Source organism: Melopsittacus undulatus, chromosome 5 (assembly GCF_012275295.1).
Source record: "Melopsittacus undulatus isolate bMelUnd1 chromosome 5, bMelUnd1.mat.Z, whole genome shotgun sequence".
Classification (NCBI taxonomy): domain Eukaryota; kingdom Metazoa; phylum Chordata; class Aves; order Psittaciformes; family Psittaculidae; genus Melopsittacus; species Melopsittacus undulatus.
In genome coordinates this window covers 42,972,243-42,998,107 of record NC_047531.1, presented here as the reverse complement: position 1 = coordinate 42,998,107, position 25,865 = coordinate 42,972,243, and the positions used below count along the sequence as shown (strand labels likewise).

The window sequence follows — 25,865 nt, the reverse complement described above, 5'->3', positions numbered from 1 at the left end:
ATTGCAGCGCTAGGCCTATTTGGGTGATGTCACGCTGACCTTCCAGCAACTCCCAGTTCAGTGTTAACAGTGAAGGGCACTGGTGCTCTTTCTGACTGGCTGTAATTCTCTCTGAACACCTTGTTTGTTCTTCATATTCAGGCCCGACCTCCTCTGCTCCCTGCCCCCAGATTTAAAGTGCTGCTGCAATAGGAATGGGGTATTGCTTTCAGACATCTCTCTCCTCCTCTTTCCTATCTCTGACTCCCACATGCTACTTTCTCACTTTTTGCCCCAAAATCTCCCATTCTGGGGTACTTTCTTGCCCGTCTCTTTCTACTGTGCTTCTCCACAACCTTTAAGGATCCTTGGCTGGGCTTTTGCTTTTTCCTTCATTTCCTTTCATCTGTCCCCTTCTCCCTATTGTAAATATACCACAAACAATGCCAAAAACAAGCAAACTCATAATCTCCCAGAAGTGAAACACTAATTCACATGACACATGATGCTGTACATGGTATTTATTTGCTCCATTGCAGTTCACAGTTCAAATACATTTTCCCAACAATATACAGACAGACTCTTTATTCACAGTGGGGATGTGTGTGCGGGCAGGGTGAATTCACATTATGGAGGAGCTAACATAGCATCATAGAATCATGGAGCGGTTTGGGTTGGAAAGGATCTTACAGCTCATCTAGTTCCAACCCCCTGCCATGGGCAGGGACACCTTCTGCTAGACCAGGTTGCTCTAAGCTCCATCCAGCCTGGCCTTGAATACTACCAGGGATGGGGCAGCCACAGCTTCTCTGGACAACCTGTGCCAGGGCCTCACCACCCTCACAGTAAACATCACTGCACTCAAATACCAGTTCTCTCAGGAAGAACCTCAGGAGTATAACTACTTCAGGTAGCAGTCACAACACCTTTCCCAGCAAGGTGGTGGCTAAAGAGGAGGGAAGGGGGACACCTATTTTATCCTTGTTACTGGTCCTCACACTTTCAGTCCCTGTTATGCAGCTGTATTAACTGACTATATATTATAAATACTAACCCCTGTACAGAAGAAAGAGCCAGGCCTGGAGCCATTGCTACAGTTGGGCTAATATATACAAAGCTATTTACACAAAAAAAAAACCCATTAAACATATACAAACTGTTTACAGGCTCTGACATAAGAAGTGCAGGGCCCAAGGACCAGCCTTGGGGCTTACAGCTAATCCTGAAGGGAAATCCTGGAAGCTTTCTATGGAGAAGCAGAGATGGTGAAGAGAAAGTGATATAGCAAGGAGAGGTGTTGAGAGCTCAGGAGAGCAAACCCATGTTAGATGTGTTTATCTAGAGGGAGAGTTGAAGTCCTTCCATCACCTCACCACTCAAAGGGAAGCATGGGGAGGCTGGAAGGGCATGTGTCAGCAGGAGAAGAGTCCTTTGCAATTCTCATCTCAGCTTGGTTCAGCCTAATGTCAAAGGTCAGACCTAGAAAGGCATACTAGGGAAAGAGTTCCTATATTGCCCTGTACTGTGGGAAGCTGCTGAGGCAACAGAGTGGTTGCTTTTATACAGTCATTTCTAGTCCAAGAAGATACATGTAGATGCTCTGCAACTACAACGCAGGAGACTGATGGCACACTCAGAGGTACACTTCAAAGCACTGAACACATTATGAGCAAATGTGCCCTGGGGGTAGCCTGCTCCTCCTGGAACTGCACACACGGCTGGGCTGGCAAGTGAATGGTAATGCTAAGCCCAGAATATGGGTTAACTGCACAGAAAAGCTTTCCAGTTCTACCTCTGCCTGAGCTCTAAACCCTGAAGCAGTGGTGCAAGAATCAGCTTTGCTATGACTGTATCTAGTGTGATCTTTACAGTGCCAGGGGGGATCTGCTGGGAACCCATCCCAAAAGGACTGTGATGCTTTTGCAAAGGACTCTGTCCATTGGACTGCAGTGTGATGTTACAGTGGCATTTTGGGTTTATAAAAAACTTAGCAATGGATATAAATAAGATGTGAACCTTTTGCTTCTACATCACCCACATAAACCTGTCGTGAACTTGGAACTGGAGAAAGAAATATACAAGTGCAAGGACCAGCAAATGCTGTGGGGACCATCTTTCATGTTTGTGAGTTTGGGGTCGGAATGGAGAAGAGGGCTGAGAGCACAGGAAAGATTGTAGACAAGATTAGCCCTGCAGGGGCCAGACAGAGGCTTCTGTCAAAAAACATTAAAGACTAAAGCAGATGGTGCCTTTAGCCACACCATTTGTCTTGAATCATAATGGCCACTCTAGGCCTAGAGCTTGTTTTACTGTCTGGGAACACTGTTTGGACAAAAAAAGGAGTGTCCTAAATCTCATTTATAAATTAAACATACAAAAAATATACATATATTTTATAAATTGATACATACATATATAAAACCTGAGGTTTTATATATATATGTATATAAAATCTAAATTCACATTTCTATGTCACCTGGAAAGAAACATGCAAGAACAGCATATGAAGGCGGAGATTCTGACCAAAGTTCTTCTGGTACAGGACAGGTCTGCCTTGGACAAACCTGCCTCAGACAGCATTCCCCAGAGAGCTGTAGAAAGGGGAAGTGCTTTTAGCCCCTATTCCCTCTACACAACAGTTTTCCTGAAGATCCACAGCTTCCTGTGTTCCCCATACAGGCCACAGGTCCAACTAAAATCTGAGGAACCACCAGGCTAGAGCTGGAGAAGGAAAGACAAACAAAAAACATAAAGTTAAAGCTTATTATCATAAAGTCTGGTAGAGAAAAGTAATAATTCACAGGTCAGCAACTGAATCTGGGCACCTCTCTACCCATGTCAAAACAAGTGACCTCTCTCCCACCTCTGTTCCCTCTGTGAATCTCTCAGTTGCTGATCCCTGGCTCTATCTAAGCTACCCCTCCTTGTCCAACTGTCAAAGTACAGCTAGACCTCAAAATTTGTGCAGTTTAAACTCAAAAGGGACAGCCAGTCTTGGGCAAGTCTCTCCGCATTCAGCAAAGCCTCTGCAAACATCCTCTTTGCATTACAAAAAGCACCTAACTGTGTCTGTAGGAAAGAGATCAGATGTTTTCAAAGGTCTGTATTTCATTAGGGATTCCTATACAATCTCACCCGTTGAGGAAAGTCAACAAATTTCAACCGGGCAAGAAATCTTCTCACTTCTCCACGGCTGATTTTGGGAGTAGTGGTGTCCTTCAGCCACACCATTCGACCTTGGCTCATCATGGCCCACTTCAGGCCCAGCTTGCTGACCGAGAGAAATCCTGGCTGTTTTTCAGAGGTTGCAGTTGTTGTCACAGTAATGTGAAATGCATCCTTCTGGAGGTCATTAATTCCAACTAGTACATCAGAAAAGGGCAAGAAAATATTGGTGAGGAGTAAATGATTATGTTTCTTCCAAAATAAATCTGACAGTCTTTACTCAGTCAAAACATGCACTGGACTGAGGGTATATTAAGTTTGACTTTACAACTGCATGTACCTCAGTTAATTAGAGAAAATAATTTTAAGTTGAAAATTTTCCATAGAAATCAATTGAAATTTAGATCAGAAACAAAAAGATTTGGTTCCAGGAGATGTTTTGGAGCTTGACATAGAGATGCATAAATTTCATGAATGTAGTTCACTTTCAGAGAGCTTTCCTTCCCACACCTCTTAGCAGCTACTGTTTAACCACTATAGAGTAGGGGCAAGTTATTTCACTCCAGTCACTGCAAAATGATCTGTACAGACCTTAGAAACTGCAGTTTCTAATAAGCCTCTCTAAAAATTATATTCTATTTGCTCTTGACTGAGCTGTGGTTTTGATACAAATCCAATTAGCTGTATCACTATGCAGCAGCTTTTCTATGCTTCCTAGCCCACTGGACTCAGTGCTGGATGAACTGATCTTCTATCCCATATGCTGCCATGCTCAATAAACTGGCTGTTGGCCGAACTGCTTTAGAAAGAGCAAGGAAATCCAACAGGGACTGTACAGTCCTGTACAGATGTTAAATCCAGATCCACTTTTCCCTGAAAACACACATTTAAATATTCTGTATTTCCCCTTCCAAAAAGAAAAACAAAGAGCACAGGTGCTTCCTCTGGGAGCAGAAGGTGGCCAACAAAGCAGAAGTGTACCTTGAGATGATAGAGAAAAGCTTTATAGTGATTCTTCAAGCACTACCTTAAATCACTCCATGGAAAGCAAGGAAACTTCTCTGGTGTAAAATATTCTTGAAATCAAACTTGGACCTTTCCTTGCTTAAACATGTGCAAGAAACTCGGTGGGATTTTATCTGCAAAGTAGGGTTTGGACAGGACCAAATAAGATGAATCTTATTTCCCATTGCTGGCCTATGTGTGGTGGACCCCAGGTGCTACCTTTAAAGACTACACCCCATTGTTTCTCACAGCTACCTCTCCCTCCAGATTTCATTTAGCCAACATAGTTTCTCCTCCATCTGTACTCACCTGCTGAAGCAATGACTTTGTCTGTTGCATTGGTGAGGTCCAAAAGAACTGTAGGAAAAACGGGATGGAGGAGATAGAGGTGGTGCAGCCCTGGGCGCTCAGGTCTAGGACCAGGATGCTGCTGGAACCAGGGACAGATAAAAACATTACAACTGTCTAGCAAAGAGGAGTCTAGCTTTGCCAAAGAAATAAATATGTTTTTTGACACTGTGCTGTCTTTATATGGATCAGAGAATCAAAAACTCTATGGTCCTACACAGATTAAATCTTGTAAAGTTTTTATTTCTAAAACAGAATCTGTTCCACAACTTCTCTTTGGCAAGGCTGATATCTGGCTCTGTCAAAGCCAGATTGATGGGCTATAGTCTAGAAGTTTTGAGTATCCATGCTGACCTGTGTGCCTGCATGTAGAGAAGAGCTCTGGGGCTGGGAACAAATCTGCAGTAAAAATAACTCAAAGTTGCAGAAAAAAAAAAACCATTAAATTCACATAGAAAGTTTTGGTTTTGTGGATGCAAACTTTCTGTCAATAAAGCTTTCTGGTGAAGACTTAGCACACAAAACTCCTGTCTTCAGGCTCAGACAAGTCAAAAGTGTCAAAACAAGAGGAAAAGATGTCCCTGACAGCCTTCTTATATGGCAGGTTTAAAGTTCAATTACATTAGGAATAAAAGGCAGAGACTGTATATGCCTCACAGACAAACTTCAAAGTCAAGAAAGGATGCCTGCTCACCAAACTTTGTAACATAAGCTGTGCTTCATCAGCCCAGAAGAGAAAAACAGATTTCTTGTCCAAAGTCATGACTGACAGTGCATCGAGTTGCTGCTTCTGCCATGGGAGTTCCTGGTTCCAAAGAGGGAGTCCGGATTTGCCATCTACCACCATCACCTCAAGACAGGGAAGAGATCTAGCATTAACGGGTGTCCAGGTATGGGCACGCATAGTCCCCTTGCAGTGGCATGGTCTGTGCTGTTCCATTTCATGCCCTTGACCACACAGTGGTGTCAGCACAGAAATGAGAAGAGCAAGGAGCAGGGAATGCCTGTCCTTTTGTACCCAGCCTCCCTCACTCCTATGCTGCCACTGCCTTCCTTGTCTTCATTTGTTTTACCTTCTTGTTCCCATCTCCCGTCTGTGCTTGCAGCAAGAAGTCCAGAGTTTGGTCAGCACTGAAGTAACCTGGTACGGGCTCGCTGCAAATTTGGAAAAAGAATCACTCAGTCCCATGGCTGAAAAACAGGGATTTCAGATGGAGGCAGAACTGTTGCTTTCATCCTCCATTTTGACTCTTGAAAAGGTAGGATTTGCCATGCTAAATAAGAGCTTTCATCCCCTCAGAACTGTTCTGACAGTCAGAAACTATTTGTTGGTGGATCACAAAAGTGAAAAATGATCAAGCAGCCCATGGTGCTTGTTAGCCATTCTTCAGAATTGTCTGGGTGGGGGGGAAATCCCATGCTGGACTGTGTAGATGTGGCTGTGACCCTGTGACCCAACTCTCTATTACTCTCTCGTTAGCATGAGAACCTGTACAGTTTTGCTACGGTCATAAAAAACTACCCAGTCCTCTCAAAATGCATTGGTAGATTTGAACTCCTGCTGCAAATATATTTTCCAACCTGCGTTAGCTGCATGAAATGGCTCTTAATATACCTTCCATTAATGCCAGCCCATGATTCTTTGTTTTCTTACTGCCAGTGGTTTTACAAGCCTTTTTATAACCTTCAGCAGTTTAAATGAAGTCCCCTCTCACTCTCTCCCTTCTGGGAGACATAAGACTATTACTTGAATATCTCTCATAACTGTCTTTGAATCATCTTGCTTGCCTTTAGCTTTCTGAGTCTTAGCTCTGTCTTTCTTAAATTCATCACAGCTAGACATATGGATCTAAAGAAGTACAAACGATTCCTCAAAATTCACAGAATCAGAGATTTTATGGCAAGGAAGGATAATCAGAATATGTCCTCACTCTTACTGTTTATGACAGATTGCTATCAATTGCTTGCCAAATAACCAAATATCAATAGGCTTACACTGACTAGACTATCTATGAGGCTTGTTATGGAAATACAAAGATGAGATAAATTCATCTCTTCTCGTGACAGTCAGTTCTAATGATTAATTTCACCCAAAGAAACATGCCTCCATTTTCATCTTCTTGAGCATGAATGGCTTTTGCTGCAAGGCACTTGTTCTTGCTATAGCAAGATAAAAATCCCCGTTAGCTTCTATGACCTACACATGCTTATGAACTCATCTGTCAGGGTTCTCTTTCATCACAGAAACACAGATTTAAATCTTCCATGCTAAAGCTTTTTTTCTAGCCCTTTTCTCCATTTCTTAACAGCTTCCTCTTTAAAATGTGCATGCGAGTATGGCTGCTGAATATCAATACCACAGTACAGCAGTGACTTGACTATTATACATACTCCACCAGTACCATTCACTCTACAGACACCTGTAGTAACCAGAACCAATGCTTTCAAGGCAGTATCACAGGACACTCCTATAGCGTGAAAGCCCTCAAGCAGTAAAAGGAAGTAGTAGGTAGTTGTATCCTATGGGCACAAACTTAAAACCTCTCTTCAGATGCCTCTTCTCATGTCTCTTATGGTTACAGTCAGCAGCAAATCCCACAGACTGAATGTAGACAGACGTATGTATTTTAGATGCCACCAATCAACTGAAAAATCCCCTGGGCACTTCCTCAAATGAACCAGAAGGCTAGTAATTATTACTGCCCAACAGTAATCCCTACAGCAACCTGCTATTAATCCTCTCTCATCTGAAACATCCATTTACAACACAATTTTCAACTGCTTACTCAATTTCATGGTCTCTGAACTTCCCCCTTGTTTTATGACTACTGATTCGTCTTCATGGTTTTCCAGCGATCTTGTCCAAACCAATCTGGAAACGCAGCACATCTGCAGCAGCCAGGTTGTTTTTCTCAGAGACTGTTCCCAAAGTGCTGGACTCAGTCTGCCTGGCGGGAATGGTGTGCTTGGGCAGGTTTACCAAGGAAAAGGGGAGTTCTCAGCTGGTTCTGTAAGCTTTGTCTTACAAAAACTGCATTTCAGTCTGACTATGGTTACTCCCTTGAGCTGAATTTGTCCCCCAGCCTGCATTGCTAAAACAGAACTTCTCTAAGTCCTACTTCCCAAAAAAACAAAACCCCAAACCCTCTTACATAAATGCTTGTGCACAATATGTTCAGTCTACCAGATTATGTCTCTCTTAATTCTAAGAAAACAGGTAGCCTAGGGCTTTATCACAGTGGCCTTGACCAAGAATTGCTTTTACTATATTTCAGTGCATATCTGGCAGCTCCTGTGTATGTGTTGTACTCTGTCCTTTGGGACGTCAGAGAACCATAAAAAGCAGAGCTGGAGTGTAGCAACCTGGAATACCAGTTGCTCAGATTGGTTGTGGAGTCTTCATCCTTCATGATATTTAAAACTTGACAGCACACAGCCCTGAGCAACTTGCACTAGCTGATCCTGCTTGAGCAGGTACATTGGACCAGACAATCTCTAGAGATGCACTTCAAGCTCAAACCAACTGTGATTCTGTGAATAGAACAGGCAAAGCAGCTTTCAATCCTAGAATTTTTTCAATTTATTTAGAAATTTCATGTGTATAACTGATTTTACAGCATCTGTAAATGGCTTTGCTTAGTCAGTACACACTCACCCTTTAAACTAGACCCCAGACACATCCAGAAGTCCAGAACTGTGGACCCAAAACACCTTTAGCACATCTGCTCTCCCCATAGTAAGATACACTAGATATAAGCGATTCCTAAAAGCCATTGCTTGTCATCCATCAGACCTCACAAACGCGGCCATTATCTGAATACCAAACCTAGATGAACAGCTGTTTTTATGCTCAATGAAGTTCCAATGCCTTTTTCCTATAGATGCTTTTGACAGGTAACACTAAGCTGCTTTCTTTCCTCTAGATAGTAGAGCAAGCAATTTGTTTTTCATGCTATTTCTCTCAACTGTGCCCAACTGCCCTTTCCGAATATTCAATACTATGCAAGCTGAAGTTGATGGTTATTATCAACCCACAAAATCTTGCAAATTACTTAGAATCATAGAATCATAGAATAGTTAGGGTTGGAAAGGACCTTAAGATCATCAAGTTCCAACCCACCTGCCATGAGCAGGGACACCTCACACTAAAGCATGCCATGCAAGGCTTCGTCCAACCCGGCCTTGAACACCGCCAGGGATGGAGCATTCACAACTTTCCTGGGCAACCCATTCCAGTGTTTCAACACCCTCACAGTAAAGAATTTCTTCCTTATATCCAATCTAAACCTCCCCTGTTTAAGTTTCAACCCATTACCCCTTGTCCTGTCACTATACTCCCTAATGAATAGTCCCTCACCAGCATCCCTATAGGCCCCCTTCAAATACTGGAAGGCTGCTATGAGGTCTCCACGCAGCCTTCTCTTCTCCAGGCTGAACAGCCTCAACTTTCTCAGCCTGTCTTCATACAGGAGGTGCTCCAGTCCCCTGATCATCCTCGTGGCCCTCCTCTGGACTTGTTCTAACAGTTCCATGTCCTTTTTATGTTCAGGACACCAGAACTGCACACAATACTCCAAGTGGGGTCTCACAAGAGCAGAGTAGGGGGGCAGGATCACTTCTTTTGACCTGCTGGTCACACTTCTTTTGATGCAGCCCAGGATACAGTTGGCTTTCTGGACTGCAAGCACACACTGCAACCGGCTCATGTTCATTTTCTCATTGACCAACACGCCCAAGTCCTTCTCCACAGGGCTGCTCTGAATCTCTTCTCTGCCCAACCTGTAGCTGTGCCTGGGATTGCTCTGACCCAGGTGTAGGACCTTGCACTTGGCATGGTTAAACTTCATGAGGTTGGCATCAGCCCACCTCACAAGTGAGTCAAGGTCCCTCTGGATGGCATTCCTTCCCTCTAGCGTATCAACTGAACCACACAGCTTGGTGTCATCAGCAAACTTGCTGAGGGCTCACTCAATCCCACTGTCCATGTCACTGACAAAGCTGTTAAACAAGACCGGTCCCAGCGTCGATCCCTGAAGGACACCACTTGTTACTGGTTTCCAGCCAGACATTGAACCATTGACCACAACTCTTTGCCTGTGGCCATCCAGCCAGTTCTTTATCCACTGAGTGGTTCATCTATCAAACTGATGTTCCTCCAATTTAGAAACAGGGATGTCATGTGGGACAGCGTCGAACACTTTGCACAAGTCCAGGCAGATGATATCAACTGCTCCACCCCTGTCCATCAGTTCTGTAGCCCCGTCATAGAAGGCCACCAAATTGGTTAGGCAGGATTTCCCCTTAGTGAAGCAATGCTGGCTGTCACCAAGCACCTTGTTGTTTTTCATGTGCCCTAGCATGCCTTCCATGAGAATCTGCTCCAGGATTTTGCCAGGCACAGAGGTGAGACTGACTGGTCTGTAATTCCCTGGGTCATCCATTTTCCCCGTCTTGAAAATGGGGGTTACATTTTCCTTTTTCCAGTCGTCAGGAACTTCACCTGACTGCCATGATTTTTCAAATATGATAGCCAGTGGCTCAGCAACTTCATTTGCCAGCTCCTTCAGGACCCACGGATGAATTTCATCAGGTCTCATGGACTTGTGTACGTTCAGGTTTTTAAGATGGTCTCAAACCAGATCCTCTCCTACAGTGGGCCCAAGGTTTTCATTCTCACAGTTCCTGAGTCTGCCTTCCAAGACTTGGGTGGTGTGGTCACAGCCTTTGCCAGTGAAGACTGAGGCAAAGAAGTCATTAAGAACGTCAGCCTTCTCCAAATCCTGTGTAGCCAGTTATCCCGATAGCTTCTGGAGGGGGCCTACATTGTCCCTAGTCTGGTTTTTAGCCACTACATACCTATAGAATCCCTTCCTGTTATCCTTAACATCCCTTGCCAAGTTTAATTCTAACTGGGCCTTAGCTTTCCTAACCTAGTCCCTAGCTTCCCAGACAACATCCCTGTATTCATCCCAGGCCACCTGTCCTTGCTTCCACCTTTTATAAGCCTCTTTTTTCCTGTGAATTTTGCTCAGCATCTTATCCACCCAAGGAGGTCTCCTGGCCCTTCTGCTGCACTTCCCTCTAGTTGGGATGCAACACTCCTGAGCTTGTAGCAGGTGATCCTTGAATATCAAACAAGAGTCTTGGGCCCCCCTGCCCTCTAGGGCTATATCCCATGGAACCTTACTAAGCAGGTTCCTGAAGAGGCCAAAGTCTGCTCTGTTGAAGTCCAGGGCAGCGAGCTTGCTGCATGCTCTTCTCACTGTCCTGAGGACCTCGAATTCTACCATCTCATGATTGCTGCATCCAAGGCTGCCCTGGAGCATCACATTTCCAATGAGCCTTTCCCTGCTGGTGAGCACGAGATCAAGCATGGCACCTCTTAATTTCCATGTGTGAAACAAAAGGATGAGTAGTATTAATTTACGATTTACATTTAGTATAGATGGTGTGCTGACTGAATGAGCTCCAGAATCAGAATGCTATTTTCAGCTTTCAAGGAACATTAAGATCTGTGAGCCATACTCAGTACACCTTTTCTAAATACTTAACAACACTAATGCAACAGCTCCCCTCCACTGGGGAAGTGGTAGCTCAGGACAGCAGCTGGGCTGAATCACACACCAGTAAACCCCTAAATTCCAATGCCATGACATTCCCATGACATCAGTGTTAGGTGCCTGAATCAAGCCCCTTATTTATGATTAATCACAAGCACACAGCTCAAATTTACAGCCTTCTGTTCCTTATTTTCCCTGCCTTTCTCAGTTGCTCAGGAATGCATCTGCACAACTACAGTTATTAGATCTCTGCAGATTTGAAGAATTCATCTCAGTTGCTTTTTAAGGAGCACATGTGCTTACAAGTAAAAGGCAGTAAATGGTACAGGAAGAAACAGGGCAGAAAAATACTCCCAGTATGTGACCTGCTGATGTTCTGCAGTTCCAAGGTCCAGCGGGGCTCCAGGTCCTGCCCCCGCAGTAGGATCAAGCCCTCTTTGGTTGTGATGAGCAGGTTGCTGCAGTTTGTGTCAGGTGTCTTCATTGTCTGCAGGAAGTCAACACCCCCACTGGAAAGAAGAGAGGAGATTCCGAGGCTTGCATCTGCACATCTCAGCACCAGTTACCTGACTCCATGGCAATTCATCCTACCTAACATTTGAGAACTTCTTGGAGATGCCCATCTTTTCACAGTGATGGAGCATAGCTTCCTTTGAGAGTTTCTCAGTTAAGTGAACTAAATTAATGTGGGATCTTTTGAACATCTTGAGTTACTACATAAAGTAGGGAGTTTGTGGGTTCACATTTGTTCCCTCCTTTTATTCCTATCCAGGCTGACCCTCACCACACTTTGGCAGTAAAGAAGAAGGATCTGAGAAATACAGGCCCACAATGCTGTACATAGACTGAGCTTCCCAAAGGGGCTCTGTTAGCTGGGAATATTTTTTTTTTCTTCCAGATATGTACAGGCACTGGGAGAAATGACAAGAAGCAGAAGAAGCAATGGATGCCCTTTAATCATACTTTGAAATTCATACAGGGCAGCGGGTTAACAATGGGTTGCCCAGAGTACTGTTATCAACTGGACAATGAGAAGAAGCACAGTACTGAAGTACAACTGACCATCTCTAGGAGAACTAAGAGGCGCCTATCCTCCCTTTCCTCTCCCAGCAGAAGCAAGATGACATGTCCACTTCCTACCTGTAAATGTCAATGAGCTCTGACAGGTTGACAGATCTGCGCTTTTCCCATTCAGGTTCCTCCTGCTGCAGCATTGCGGAAAAGCTGTCCCGGTTTCTGGCTTGAGTGAAGAGATCCCTCAGGGCAACTGCTTGAATATTACCTGCCAGGAAGAGTAAAGATGAAGAGTCCTGCCAGCAAAGGTTAACTCCCTAGTAGCACAGAGGGTGCCTTGGACAACTGCAGTTGTAGTACAAAACAAATAAACGCCCAGAGCTGGAACATCCCTGCCACTGATGTGACTGAGAAATTCCAAGGTATTCCAGACTAGTAGGTATTGGTGCTCATGCACTTCTCCCCATCACGGCAGTGAGACTTGTTCCCATGCCCTCTACTACTAGCTTTCATAGCAAAAAGCATGGTCGAAATATCCCAGAGATTCTTTGGGCCTTTTAAGGTAAAATGAATGTTTTCCCAGTAAGGTGAAATGCTGCAGAGGCAAGGTGCATCTTACCAAAACCAAACAGGATATAGATGGCTCCCCGACTGGTGATGTGGACTTGGGGACCAATCACTTTCCCTTCTCCATTGGTGCTGTATCTCACAGGCCCACCCAAAGCAGTCCCAGTCTTTCCTGACACCAAGATGAAAAACACATCAGGCTGCAAAGAGACATATGTAGAAAATTTTAGCAGTGCTTTTGTGCACCTGTGCTCTCAGAATCTTCCCCATCCCCATATCATGAAGCTCTGTTGTTCTTTCTCACCACAGCAAGGTCTAGCTAGTGGTCTCTCTCTCTGGCTTCCTGGGCATCTTACATTTGTCCTTTTCTCTTGACTACAAATGCATCAGAGATGGAAAGGACTTCAAAAACATGAATTCCTGTAACAATATTGATGCTAGAATTTTGGATGAATGAGCACAGAGGAAATCAACATCAGAATTAATCACACAAGTATTTTTTTATATAAGCTAAATGCTCCTTTCTCCAGAGATTTATCTCAACATGGCTCCGTATGCTGCTGCTAAACAGCCACTCAAACCATGACCTCACTGAACAGAAACAGATAATTCTCAAGGGGTAAATAATAACCTTTCTGTTCATTCCCAGTTGACAAGAAATGCAGGTAGTATTATTATTCCTTGATCTCACAGCTCTGACCTCTTGAAAGAAAAAATGTGCTTTTCAGGGGTATGTAAGGGAATGAAAATGAGGGGCTCTTGCAGCTCCTGTTACAGCCTTTCCAGATCAGGCTCCCTGTTCTTCCTCTACATAGTCACAGTCCTTTAAAACCTTGAGCAGGTATACACTGTACCTGTGTCTCTTTGAGAGCCAGAACAACAATATCCCTAAAACCATCTCCATCTACATCTGGAAGAGTTGCAGCCGGTGCAGCCAAGATCCCACTTGAAAGGTGGATGGAATTCAGTGTCCAGATGGTCTTGCCTGTGGAAAAACAGGATGAAAGATGCCTGCAGCACCTGAGGAACCAGCAGGCATCCCCAGAGGGCTCCACAAAACCTTCTCGAAGGAGAGAGCAAGACAAATTATTTCTCCCATTCTCTGAAAAGAGGAAAGACAAGGCCAAGACTGGGACAAGCTGCAGCAGGAAGCAAAGTTCTTTCCCCAGCGCTTCTTCAGATTGTCTTTGATTAATGCCTCAAGTCCTGCTGTGCTTCCTTCTTAGCATCTCTCTAGAAAGTCCTGAATGCAAAACAATTCCTGAAATAGCACAGAATATTTGAGGTTTGCTCTTGGAAGGAGAACCTAAATGTGAGTGCTGCTCTGCAGCACAGCAGTTGTTTCCCTCAGCCAAGAGTAAAGCATGTAGGTACGTGCCAGGAAAGGGAACAGATGGTCAGTTCTGATATTCAAAGTGCAAATTCGTGTGTCTGTTAAAATCCCACCAGCAAATAGCCCCTCCAACATGGCATGCTCACTCTACCTTCAGGGTGAAAGCATATTAGTAGACATGGTGTCAAATGGTTCAGCAGTCCAGCATGGCCCCAGCTGGAAACTCAGTAAAACCTGATCTTAGCAAACTGGCGAATAAATACCCAAAAAAGGCAAAATTAAATTCAGTGATTTTACTTTTCCATGATTCTTTTGCCAATACTTCTGCTTTTTCAGTCAGAATTTAAAAATGCTTTGCTGCTGCTGCTGCTGCTCCATAGAGTAGGGTTTGCCCTTACATGACAAAAGGAAACCAAAGACCAGACCTGCAAACACTTGTGCATATTAACACTCCTACTGCTGACAAAGGAGACAGCCTATGGTCCTTGCTATGGAAACACTGTGCAAGTAATCTGGTCCTTAAAAGCATTTGAAAGCTTTACTACTCATTGACTAGATCTGTCACTTAAAAACCTGGTTTCTTGTATGTCTCCACTCTACTTTCTCATTCCAAAAGCTTCCCTACACCTACCTATGAATATTTCTGCCAGTGAATTAATGTGGTAAAACAAAATGCAATCAGATAATGGAGGTGCACATGATCAACTGATTAAAAATGCAGTATTCATTCACATCTAATCAATCCTTTTATGGGCCTAATTTCTTTGGAAGGCTTCCTGGCTTCCTAGCACATGTCCTTATATAACTTCTCCAAGAATGGTTTTCAGCTTTTCAGTGCTGTTAGGTAAATGCTGAGTTGTACTAAAAAGTCAATGTTGATGACAGCAGGCCTTACATATCCCCTATGCCATGAGGATGCTAACAGAGTCAGATTAACACTTTGAAATGTTCTGAGATGGTATGATGAAGATGCTTCCACAGTGCTGCAATGGTTTGGATTTTCTTACCCTGTGTAACTAGAAACTCATTAATGTTTTGACTCCTTCCTGTGTATCACTAGATAGCAGCCACTCTGAAGTGCCAGAATGGAATCATTCATGTTTATTAATCCTTTAAAGAAAACAAAAAGACCAGTAGCATATTTCTAATATGCTGGTAATTCACTCTACCTGTGGAGGCACTGAGAAGGCTGAGGAATTTTGATGTTCCTGTAACAAGGCAGACGGGCTCTGCAGGTGCCCCCAGTGACAGACCTTTGCACTGCACACTCCGTGTCTCCTCCGGAAGCTGGATGGACCATAGGGTGCTGCCATTCATACCAGAAAGGGCCACCACAGTTACAGAGGGCCTAGAGACACCTGGAAGAAGCAGGAAAGAGAATGAGAGGCTATGTCCATGCTGCCTTTGGTCTTTGTGCTTGAGTTCCAGCTCTAGCTCCTAGAGCTGAGTAGCTCAAGTGAGCCACATCCACACTGCCTGAAAACAACGGTCAAATCCCACCCCACAGCAGTGATGTTCAGACAAGTTGAGCTGTTAACCAACAGCACAGACAATCATAGAATCATAGAATAGTTAGGATTGGAAAGGACCTCAAGATCATCTAGTTCCAACCCCCCTGCCATGGGCAGGGACACCTCACACTAAACCATATCCCTGAAGGCTTCATCCAACCTGGTCTTGAACAATGCCAGGGATGGAGCATTCACTACCTCCCTGGGCAACCCATTCCAGTACCTCACCACCCTAACAGTAAACCTGAGCTCACAGCATGAAATGAGATCAGCTGGGCACAGAGGAACCAAAATCCTGGAGATCACCTGCTCAGTTGCGCTGACTTCCTGGTGTAAAATGTACTGCTGTCAGTAAGACGAATTGACTCATCCTTCTGATCCCCTCTCCCTCAAGACAACAGCTAGCACCAAGGGGTAACCTTGAGTGACTGCCAAGACAGATGCCACCTCATGTGAAAGTCCTGGGTTCTTTCTAAATCTGGAGCAGAAGGTGGTGATTTGCAATGAGAGTTTTTTTCTTTTTTTTTTTCCAAATTGATTTTATTATTGTGGAAAACAGACTGAATGCAAATAATTGGTGTCCCTCAGGGGTCTTTTCCTAATTCACCAGTTAGCACAAAATAACTGTAAAAAAAAAAAAAAAAGCTCTATGTTGCTTCAATGGACTGTTGGCTCTGATTCCAAACGTGAGCAACTTTTACTTCAGCCTGCCCACAGACATAATTGTGGTTATCGTAATCTCTACACGGAATGGTCCTATCACCATTGAAGATGAACTCCCATACATTTCAAAATTAACAACAGTCCCAGTTGACTCCTGTCTTACTAGCAAAACAACATGTGACCTGACTGCACAAAAGGCCTATCTGCTCCACCGACTAAAAGCAAGTCTAAGCCCACTCCCTAAAATCAAACTCACTCTCTTCTCAAACTGTGGAGCAGCTGGTTAATGCTAGGTTGCCCCAGCCCAAGTTCTCTTAATTGGGTTGGCAGGGACCGAGCACAACAAACTCCTGAATGCAGTTCACAGCTGTGGTGTGTACAAGCTGGAGAAACAGCTAACAATGTCATAACTTACTCCATCAGGTATCTATTCCAAACTCATCCCTACTTGACACTGTGTGAATGCTTTTGCACTAACTACAGAAGGGCTGATGTCCAGCTGTGTGTGTTTAAGACTGGGATGTGTTTACACCAACTTTAATGTCTGGTTTTTGTCTTCCAACATAGCTGTAGTCTAGGTATTACTAGCTACATTCAGAGCATACTGAGAATTGTACATGTTCATGATGAAAGATAAATGCTATTGTGATGGGCTTACAGAGATGTAACAGAGGGGGAACCTCCCACCCTATTTCTAATTGCTGTTTGAAGAGCAGTGCTTTCTGATCACTTTAGCTCTGTCCCCAAATCAAGTCAAAGAGATGGACTTGCCCCAAGATGAGATAAGGGGAAACAGATATCCCTAACCTAACAGGTATGGGAGTGTAGGCTTGCAATGAAAATTATAAGCAGCATTACACAAGGACAGGCACAGTCCACCAGACATTTTAACTCTGAAAAAAGCAACACAGTGGATTTGCAGTGGCAGGAACTCTTCCCATATGTACGACAAACATACAAAGGTCTGTACTGACATATACAGAAAGAGGAATGGAAATGAGCAGTGGTGCTTACCCATGACACTAGCATTCATCAAGGCAGTGAAGACAATCAGGATGTCAGAGAGCCCATCACCGTTCACATCACACAGCTCCAGTGGCGATAACACACCACCTGCAACAGCCATAGAGAATCACCACACTGTTGTCAAAAAGGCTACCAAGCCCACTGTGAGAGGCAGGCTGGCCCCAAAATAGACTTATGGACAGCCAAGCCTCACAGAGCTCAAACCACACTGAGGTCTTTCATTGCATGGAAAGGCCAAAATACAGCATCTGGGTCAGAGAAAGGAAAGGTAAAAATTAAGGAGCTAATGGTAAAAGATTTCTGCTTCTCATCTCACTTTCCAAAGTGATGTGGAAGCCACATACCTTATGAAAGGCTTAGATTTGGAAGCCAGGGGGAGAGAGCAAGGAGGGAGAGACATATCTAGACCTGGTAGAATTTATTTCACAAACCACTCTTACTTGACTGCAAAAGTCAGAATAAAAGATATTTTAGAAATATTATCAGTGGCCCATATAGGATGACAAAAGATCCCAAATATTGATTTATGGATTCAAGCAGGACAAGAAGACAAAAGTTAAGCCAGTTAGAAGACACAAAGACTTCTTTCTATCCCTCTCCTCCTGAACACGACCACACACTTAAGCATGGAGGTGCTGCTGAAACCCAGGATGCAGAAAGGGAGATGATATGTTTTAAAGTGAGCTCGGCCACCTCCATCTGGAACAAAGTGCACCATCTGTACAAAAAGGTGGGATATGAGAAGAGTCAAAACATTTTTCGGTGTTGACAGAAACAAGATTTTGTGGTACTGTTATGTCCTGATGCCAGATTTCACAGGCTTCAGCTTGAAGAGTGAGCAGGACACAGCCATCTGTTTATTACCTCAGACCATGTGCAGTGGTGAGGAAGGGCCTCTGCTCTGACCTGGCTCTTCCAGATAGGTCTCTCCCACCGATGCCCATCCTGGGAGCTGCCACCTCCCCCATGCCAGATGCTGTTCCTGGGGCTTTCTCACCTGTTCCCTGCCCTAGGTTGCGGTTCCACGTGTTATGCAAGTCTCTAGGGGGACAGGGAATTAGAAACGCGCACACCAGCACCAGAATCATCGAGACCACCACAGTGAGCAAAAAGATCGCTGTGCGCAGGTATGGCATGAGGGAGAAAGCAGACTTCTGCTCCAAACTCCCAGCTGCCTCTGCAGGATAACCCTCAGGTGCGCTCTCTGATGTGTGCTGCTTTGTCATCCCAACCTCCACATCAGAGTCAGGGTCCTGCACCTCCTCAGGGGGGCTCTTCCCATTCTTGAGTCCCCCATTCTTCTGGATGTTGAGTACCAGGTCATCCTCACTTTCATCACTGTCAGCCTGAGTGAGGGGATCGTATTCCCCGAGGTCCGGGCTCTTCTTTCCTGAGGAAAGAGATTGAGAGAGATGATACAGCATGAATTCCTCACTTTTGTGGGATGTCAGTGCTAAAAAAGGTTGCAGTGGAGAGTGATACAAAGGGGATAACAGAGCAGCCTGCATTTGAATCGGTTCAGGTGAGAGGTGTGAGAGAGAAGACAGCATCTCTCCATGTTGCAGAGTAGCAGCTGCAGGAGAAAATATGCCAGCAGTTAATTTCCTTGAGATAAAGATGTAAATATGTATTATCTATATACATATATGCACACATGTTATGTATGTGTGTGCGTGTACATACACATATGGAATTCATAGCATTCTGGTACTGTTTGGTAATGAGACACACTGACATGAAAGTTATGCTAATGCTCTGAGTACCTGAACTGCAGAATTCTCTTGATTTCAGACACTGAACATCCTTAGCATTTGCCAGCCTCTAATCCTGACACAGCCTCTCTTCACTTGCAGCCTGTGTTCTCTGAGGGGGCCTCCATTTGCAACTCATTTTCCCCCTCCTCATCCTGCCTGGTCCAGGCAGCACTGCTGCCTTCCAGTATGCCACGTCTGCTGTCCTGCTTCATGAGGAATAGAAGGGATAGAACACTGTGCATGGTTTCTTGCAGTGTTGATAAAAATGGGTATAGACTCCCTGAAGATGAAGGCAAAGTGATTTTGCCTTTTTGGGCCAGTACCATCCTGGTGTCTGAAGGGATCGGGGCTGTTCTTCTAAGAGACCACGTTCTCTGCATGGCTCAGCAGTGTGACAGCAACCGCTTCAGCCCCTGCAGTAGAAAATCACAGTGCTCCTGCTCTGTTTCTGCTCCCAGCAGAGCCGACAGCTTGTGCTTGGCCTTGCCAAGATAGAGAACTTAGTACTGATGCCTTCAGGTGGTGGTGCAAGAAAGTAGCTTAGCTTTATGTGTCTCCCCCACAGACGCCTGGCACATACAGGGCTTCTCCCCCAGGCCCTAGAGAGATGCAGAGAGCATGACTGTGAGGAGGGCATGTGCAGAGCCTGGCTGCACATCCTCACGCAAGGCCAGGGACATCTGTTTATCAGGGCAGACTCACTGCCCTGAGCTGAGTGCAGGATCACATCTCAGGGAGCTGCCCTGCACCACCAGGCACAGCCAGTGCTCTGATCATTGCAGGGTCTCGGCCTATTTCTCTCTCCTATCTCAAGGTAGGATTTTACTATCCTAGATATGTGTCTTATTTCCCTTTGCCTAAAGATGACCCAAGATAGGAGCTAACTTGTACCCAAAGATGCTCAAAGTTATACATGCAAGGCATGTATCAAATGCAAGCTGTAACCAATCTCAGACAGTAAAATGATGGGAAGGTTTTGCAGAATGGAAATTTAAGGACTTTCATTACTATTATTTCTGCATAAGTTTATAACATAAACCAGCCTTACTTCTGGGTTTCCAGCTAAAGGCAGATGCACAGTTACAGGTGTACTGTAGTATCTAGTGTAACACCCCTATTTTGCATCATCTAGAATCTATATTGCAGCATGTGCATCTAATTTTTTCTCTCATTTCTAACCCCACAAAGGGACCTTCACTCCAGCTTCCTGTACCACTTTTAAATGGCATTCAGTGTCAACATCACTAAAGGTCAAATGCCCCACACGAACTGGAGCAGCCACAACAATACATTCACACTGAACAGAGGGAAATAAAGATATCCAACGAGATCGCATCCCTAAATTAGACCCCTTTGAATTAGAGGCTTCTACAAAAGACTAACATCAAAACAATGTGGTGCACATACACACTCTAAAAAGCTGTGCCTGGAGAACACCCAACTAAAAGATATTACATTCCAATGGGACAGTCCAGTGTACCCCTGTGGGATATTGCATTGTTTCACACAGACCTATCCTAAATATGCTTTCAAAGTGTGGATTCGTCAGGAAGTCTTGATAAAAATGGCTCCATCCTGCAAACAGCAGAGAAGGCCATGGACCTTGATGGTGCACAGCTCTCTGCTCAGGGAGCAGTGACAGCACAGCGTGAATTTCCCAGATGTCTACACAGAAGGCTGTGCTGACAAGTTGCTGAAAGAGTACTCAGTGAAAACAAGAAATTCCAGAGAGGACTTGCTGGCAGGGTATTTGCAACTTCTCACCACAGATCCAGATGTGCCAGTTCAAGCCAGGTCAGAGTGGTATTTAAAGCAAATGCTACTGGCCCAGGAGTAAATGCTATGTAGCCAGGAAGTCAAACTCAGGCAATTATGTTAACTTGACTACTCCCAGTTTTGGAAATTGGTGTGCTTTGAGTAAAACAACTCAACAGCATATTTCTACTTCAGATATACTGTCATTTTTTTTAACTATTTTTATTCCAGACAGTTAACCCAGAAGACTGAAGTATGCTGTCAACCCTAGAGGCAACTAAAAGCATACTGGGGAACAAGCTTTACCTGGAATAGTTTTGTTCTGAATCTCTAGGAGGCAGAAAGGACCTTGAAACTATGTCTCACTTACTTCTTGAACTGGCAAGGACTGAGATGTTGGCAACATTGACAGTGGTGTCAACTACAGATGATCTGTAACAGGAACATCTTTCCTGCTGAGAACCACTGATGAAAGGCTAGAAAAAAGCTACTACACAGCAATGACTTAGGGCTTTAAGTGATCTACACAGGAAAGAGTCTATAGAGTTACAGAAGAGCTATAAAGCAGAGAGGTGTTCAGCCACATTTCATGGTTAAGCCTGACCAGGACCAGAAATTGGCATTCTTTCTATCTCTTCTCAGAAGATTAGCTGTCACTCTCAAAAGGCACAGCCACTCAGGAAAGTCACGCATAAAATTATAAAATGCCTGGCTCATTTTCTTTTTTTTTTTTTAAGCCAATAAAATAGAAAACCCTGTCCTTTAACAATGGCTATTGGAGCATTCATTGGAAACCCCATTGCATATCTAATCTCACAGGATTCAAATGTTCTCCTGACACTGTTCTGCCACTGTTTGGAGAGGGCCCTATCAAACTGTAGGTGTTTTGGGAATGTGTCTGGAAGGCTGGTGAGGACGTGCTCAGCATGGCATCCCAAGGTTCTATGTTACAGAGAATACATAACTCATGATTCACCTGGCTGGAGGGAGAGCAAAAGGAATACACCTTTTCCTCTGAGTTTTAGGTCACTTGCTGTGGGAAGAAGGATACCACACCCGGTATCCATAGTGTGGAAAGAAAGGACAGCACTTCCACTAATCACACCCAAATGATTTTTCAACAGAAAAGTATGAAGAGACATAAACATCAGTAAGAATGTGTGAAAATAAAGGCAGTCTTACACCACTTAGAGAATTGTGATTTATTGAGAAGTGCTCCAGAAGTCAAACTCTTTCATTTCTGGTCAATGACAATGTTCATGCTGGGGAAAGACAGTTTGTCCACTAAGAGAAAGCTTAAAGTCCCTGTGTTGCAAATGATCAGCTATCAGAAAATCCAATGCTCCTATGCAGTTTCCAGATTTCCATCGCAAAAGTATAAATGCTAAGAGATATGTGCCAGCCTCTTGGTCAAACTCTCACCCTATCTCCTGAACCAATAAACACTGTGCAACCTTCATGATAAATTAGTTCCTCTGCCAAAGAAAAGAGACTCCAGACCTACCTTGAGCAGTTCCGTGGCCTTGTGTATGTACCAGATCTGTATAATTCCCATCTTGCTACTGGTCTTCTGCATAGTGTCTCTAAGTGTATATAAACCTTGCCTCTACTTTACAGGAAAGCAGATCATAGCAGCAAAGTCAGTTTCCCAGCTGCTCTGTGCTATCTCCTACAGGTAAAATAAACTGCTTCTGATCTGATCTGCTCTAAATGGTGTTCCATTTTTTCCCACAATACCAGTGATAATAACAACATAATCAACCTGAGTAACTGTGGCTTGTGGTCTCTGGGTAAGTTACTGGTCATGTCACCCTGGGTTTTATTCCTTTTTTCTGCAGTCACTGAAAGAAAAAGCAGATACTGAAGAGGGAGGTTTTCAAAGGCAGAAGAGAGAGAAAATGCCCCAAATACATTGATTTTCAAGGGCAGTTAGACTCTCAGCTGAAAATCCCCTATGCATTTGCCTAATAGTATTTTTTGTACAGACAGCTCTTATAAACCATTGCAATAAAAGAATGCAACCTCTCAAAGAAGAAAAGATGACTCGTGAACCATGATTTGGAAAGGAGGCATCTGTGAGGTGATCTGTGTTGGAATCAGATCCCTCTCATAATGAAATACTCATTTCTAGTGCTGACAGCTTGAAAGATATTAATTGCAATCTTTTTTCTGGTTTTGATTTACTGGAAAAGCTCTTCTTTTGCACTCACTCTGGAGTGAAAAGAGCCGATCACGGACTTTAGACAAGTACAAGTTTCAGTGCATTATTCCAATGACGACATACTGGTGCCAGTCTCCTTTGTACTCCATGTTCTATTGATTTTGCTGCTTTTTTTCCCCCAGTTGGCAGGTGCCAGTCACTGGGCCTTAATAGACATACCCCTAAGCCCGTGGGGAGATAAGTTGCCACATATTGACGTAATTAATGACATACAGCAGGAAAAAAATGGCACTAGCAACTGGCTTTCTGCTTTCTCATTGCTATTGAAAGCTGCATTTTTCACCACACAAACAAGGTATGATAGATGCAATTTAACCTAAGGACCAATGCAAGGACAGTTTTCTTAACAGCAGTTGCAAGGTCTGTTCTCTTTTCCAAGTCAGTGTCTCTCAAGAGCAGATATCAAATATATCATGCTGGTTTCAAAGTTCCCAGAAGAGACCTGTACTTGTTATTGTACTGTTCCCCAGTGGTCACACCCCAACACACACACTTATAACCACAAGTTTGCACCTCTGCTAAACAAGCTTAATGTAAAATATATTCCTTCCCAATCAGACACACATATATAGTTAGGAAGAAACTGATTTGCAAACAAAACTTCTTTGAATTATACATAATAGGCACTACATAAACTAAAAATAATGATTTCTAATATGGGTTACTAAAAGCTGGTGGGAAGGGCTCTGAAGTCATTACTGTGATCTTCACAGACCAATGGAACAGCAAAGTATGAGCTGGCCATTGAGTGCAGCTTCGTGGACTGAGGCACTGCAGGACTACAGTGGTGAATGGTACCAGGGAGGACCCCTCCTCCAGTAGCGCACAGCAGGGCCCTATCTCTGTCCCATAGCTGTCCCAAAGGCAAGACATGGTCAGGAGAAGCATCAATGCACCTTGCCATTAGGTTAAAGCAGCCAGGTACACTGGCACTGTCTCCAGACCATCCAACAGCAACTATCATGCTCTGAGGTACGGTTTTGCAATGTTATTTTCATTCCCTTTTAATCTGCTCACTGAATAGAATAGTTGTTGGGCTGCTGCTCACTGCAGCCTTATCTTTGAAAGATCTAGTTCCTCAACACAATAGTCCCTTATGCTTAAATATGCTTTCATCTCGGTGAAGTCCTCTGGCTGGAAGGTATGCAGAGGTGGTAGTCAAGACTTTAAACATTTACCTGGGTAATGCCAGTGGCAGCACTTACTGGACTCCCAGCCTAGTTTTTGGGGGTAAAACCCGCCAGGACCGGATCAGAGAGGGACTAAGGCTTTCTCGCGGTGGCTGTGTGAGCTCTGTGCCCAATTCTGCGCGGCCTGCTGGCCAAAGCGCCTCCTCCCCCTGAGCCCCACACGGCTCCTCACAGCTCCGCGGCCAGGCCCAAACCCCCCGCCGCCGCACACGATGCCCCGGGAGCCGCAAGGTGCAGCCCTCCCTCTGCCGCAGAACACGGCCAGAGGCAGCCAGATTCAGCCCCCACAGCCAGCGCCCTTACGGCGGCCGGGCCTGCCCCTCGCCCCAGCCTGGGCCTCTCTCCACATCGCCAAATTACCATGGCAACATTCCCCACCGCCCCCCGGCAGCCAAAACGGCGCCTCCCCGCCGCCGGGCTCATACCCGAATGTGGCTGCCACGGCCTGGCCCGATCCGGCCTGAGTCAGCACGGCCCAGTGCGCCCTCCCTCCCGCGGATGCGGACCCCTTACCCGGCAGCTTCAGCGCCCGTGACAGCACCGTAGCCATGCTGGAGAGGAGCAATGCCTCTGCGCTCCACCCCTCTCTTTCCCCGCGACTTTCCGCAGCCTGCTGGGAGTTGTAGTTGTGCGGTGACAGAGGCTCGCCAGACGCGCACACCCCCCAAACCTGGCGGGGACCCATAGCTGCGTAGCTTCTCGCCCCAGCGGCCTCCTTCCATTGGGACAGAGGGATAAAGGCGGCGGGGGGCAGCCCCCCCCCCAAGTCATGGGGAGCTCGGTGGGAGGGCACAGGTGGGAGGACCTCTCCCCATGGGGCTGCACCTGCCGGGAGCCAGAAGGCTTCAGGGTGGGATGGCGCTGGGATCTTCAGCTGAGAGTGTTGCTCTCCAACAAACACGGCTGCCCACTTGGCATAAGTTTGGGATTCCCACCGAAACCGAAGCACTTCACTGGTTCCACTGCTCTTTATTTCCTCCCTCTTATTTTACAGGGGCAGAGACCCTCAGGGCGGTGGGTCTGGTGTCAACAAGCTGTAACAAAGGACAGCCCAGGTTTCTAAACATGCAAGCATAGGCTTGTTGTTCTAAGTGGTTTACACAGAAAGTGCCAGTCCTTTGAGTTGTTCTTGATATAAATACATGCCCTCATTCTTGGGAAGTTTTTGGTTGGATTAAATCTGACTTGTTCACTTTGTTTTATTTTGCAATGGATTTGGGGTTGGTTTGTTTGTTTTTGTTTTTTTTTTTTTTTTCTTTTCTTAATTACAGAAGACTGTCAGGGCATTTTCCAAAGCTGTCCTCAATCTTCACCACAGCTTTCTAAAATAAATTAAAAAGTGAACTCTTCCTTTCCCACAGTGGGAACTTCACCACACTGGGAATGTTGAAGAAGGAGGGTTTTGTGGCTTCCCCAAAGCCACAAGGCTCCAGCTTCCTAATTCCCAGGCCCATACACGGGTCATCCAACACTATCACTTAAAAGTCATTGTTTGTGTGAGAGCTCTCAAGGCTGACTCCTTGAAGAAGAGAAAGGTGTATTGGCTAAATATATCATAAGAGAGTCCAACTGGCTAAAGGACACATTGAGTTTCCTCAGCACCTGCTGCTGCTGTTTTCCCCTGGTTCAGGCACTGTTCCTGCAAATAATGTGCTTACCCTTTCCTGTCCAGGTCTGTCCTGAACTCTATATAATTGTAATAAAAAGGGAGCAGAAGAGAGATACCCAGTGGTTTAGCTGGTGAACAGATATTTTTCTTCAGATAGGAATGGTA

The 25,865-nt window shown here is 44.8% G+C and overlaps 1 protein-coding gene across 3 annotated transcripts; it reads right to left on the bottom strand.

Annotated features, from left to right (window-relative positions):
• Positions 1 to 492: 492 nt before the first annotated feature.
• Positions 493 to 24,655, bottom strand: FAM234B (family with sequence similarity 234 member B). 3 transcript variants are annotated; one of them, XM_031050102.2, is made up of 13 exons: positions 24,605 to 24,655; positions 18,169 to 18,561; positions 17,160 to 17,258; positions 15,141 to 15,329; positions 13,493 to 13,623; positions 12,691 to 12,838; positions 12,198 to 12,339; positions 11,423 to 11,566; positions 5,571 to 5,652; positions 5,192 to 5,347; positions 4,459 to 4,579; positions 3,115 to 3,341; positions 493 to 2,700 (listed from the first exon to the last, which is right to left on the bottom strand). In XM_031050102.2, exons 1-13 carry the CDS (start codon positions 24,639 to 24,641, stop codon positions 2,695 to 2,697), a joined length of 1,875 nt encoding a protein of 624 aa, XP_030905962.2. In that variant the 5' UTR covers positions 24,642 to 24,655; the 3' UTR covers positions 493 to 2,694. The 3 variants fall into 3 exon arrangements, with proteins under 3 accessions (XP_030905962.2, XP_030905960.2, XP_030905961.2); XM_031050100.2 differs by lacking the exon at positions 493 to 2,700 and having other exon boundaries at positions 2,709 to 3,341; XM_031050101.2 differs by lacking the exon at positions 493 to 2,700 and having other exon boundaries at positions 2,709 to 3,341; positions 4,459 to 4,576.
• Positions 24,656 to 25,865: the final 1,210 nt, after the last annotated feature.

What these genes read in the sequence shown, in the direction of transcription:
- FAM234B (XM_031050100.2), bottom strand. Translation starts at nt 24,641, where the DNA reads ATGGCTACGGTGCTGTCACGGGCGCTGAAGCTGCCGG. An exon ending in GATGAATGCTAGTGTCATGG is followed by an intron (nt 15,330 to 17,159) that starts GTAAGCACCACT and finishes TGCTTCTTCCAG; the next exon opens with GTGTCTCTAGGCCCTCTGTA. An exon ending in TGGCTCTCAAAGAGACACAG is followed by an intron (nt 12,839 to 13,492) that starts GTACAGTGTATA and finishes GTCTCTTTGCAG; the next exon opens with CCTGATGTGTTTTTCATCTT.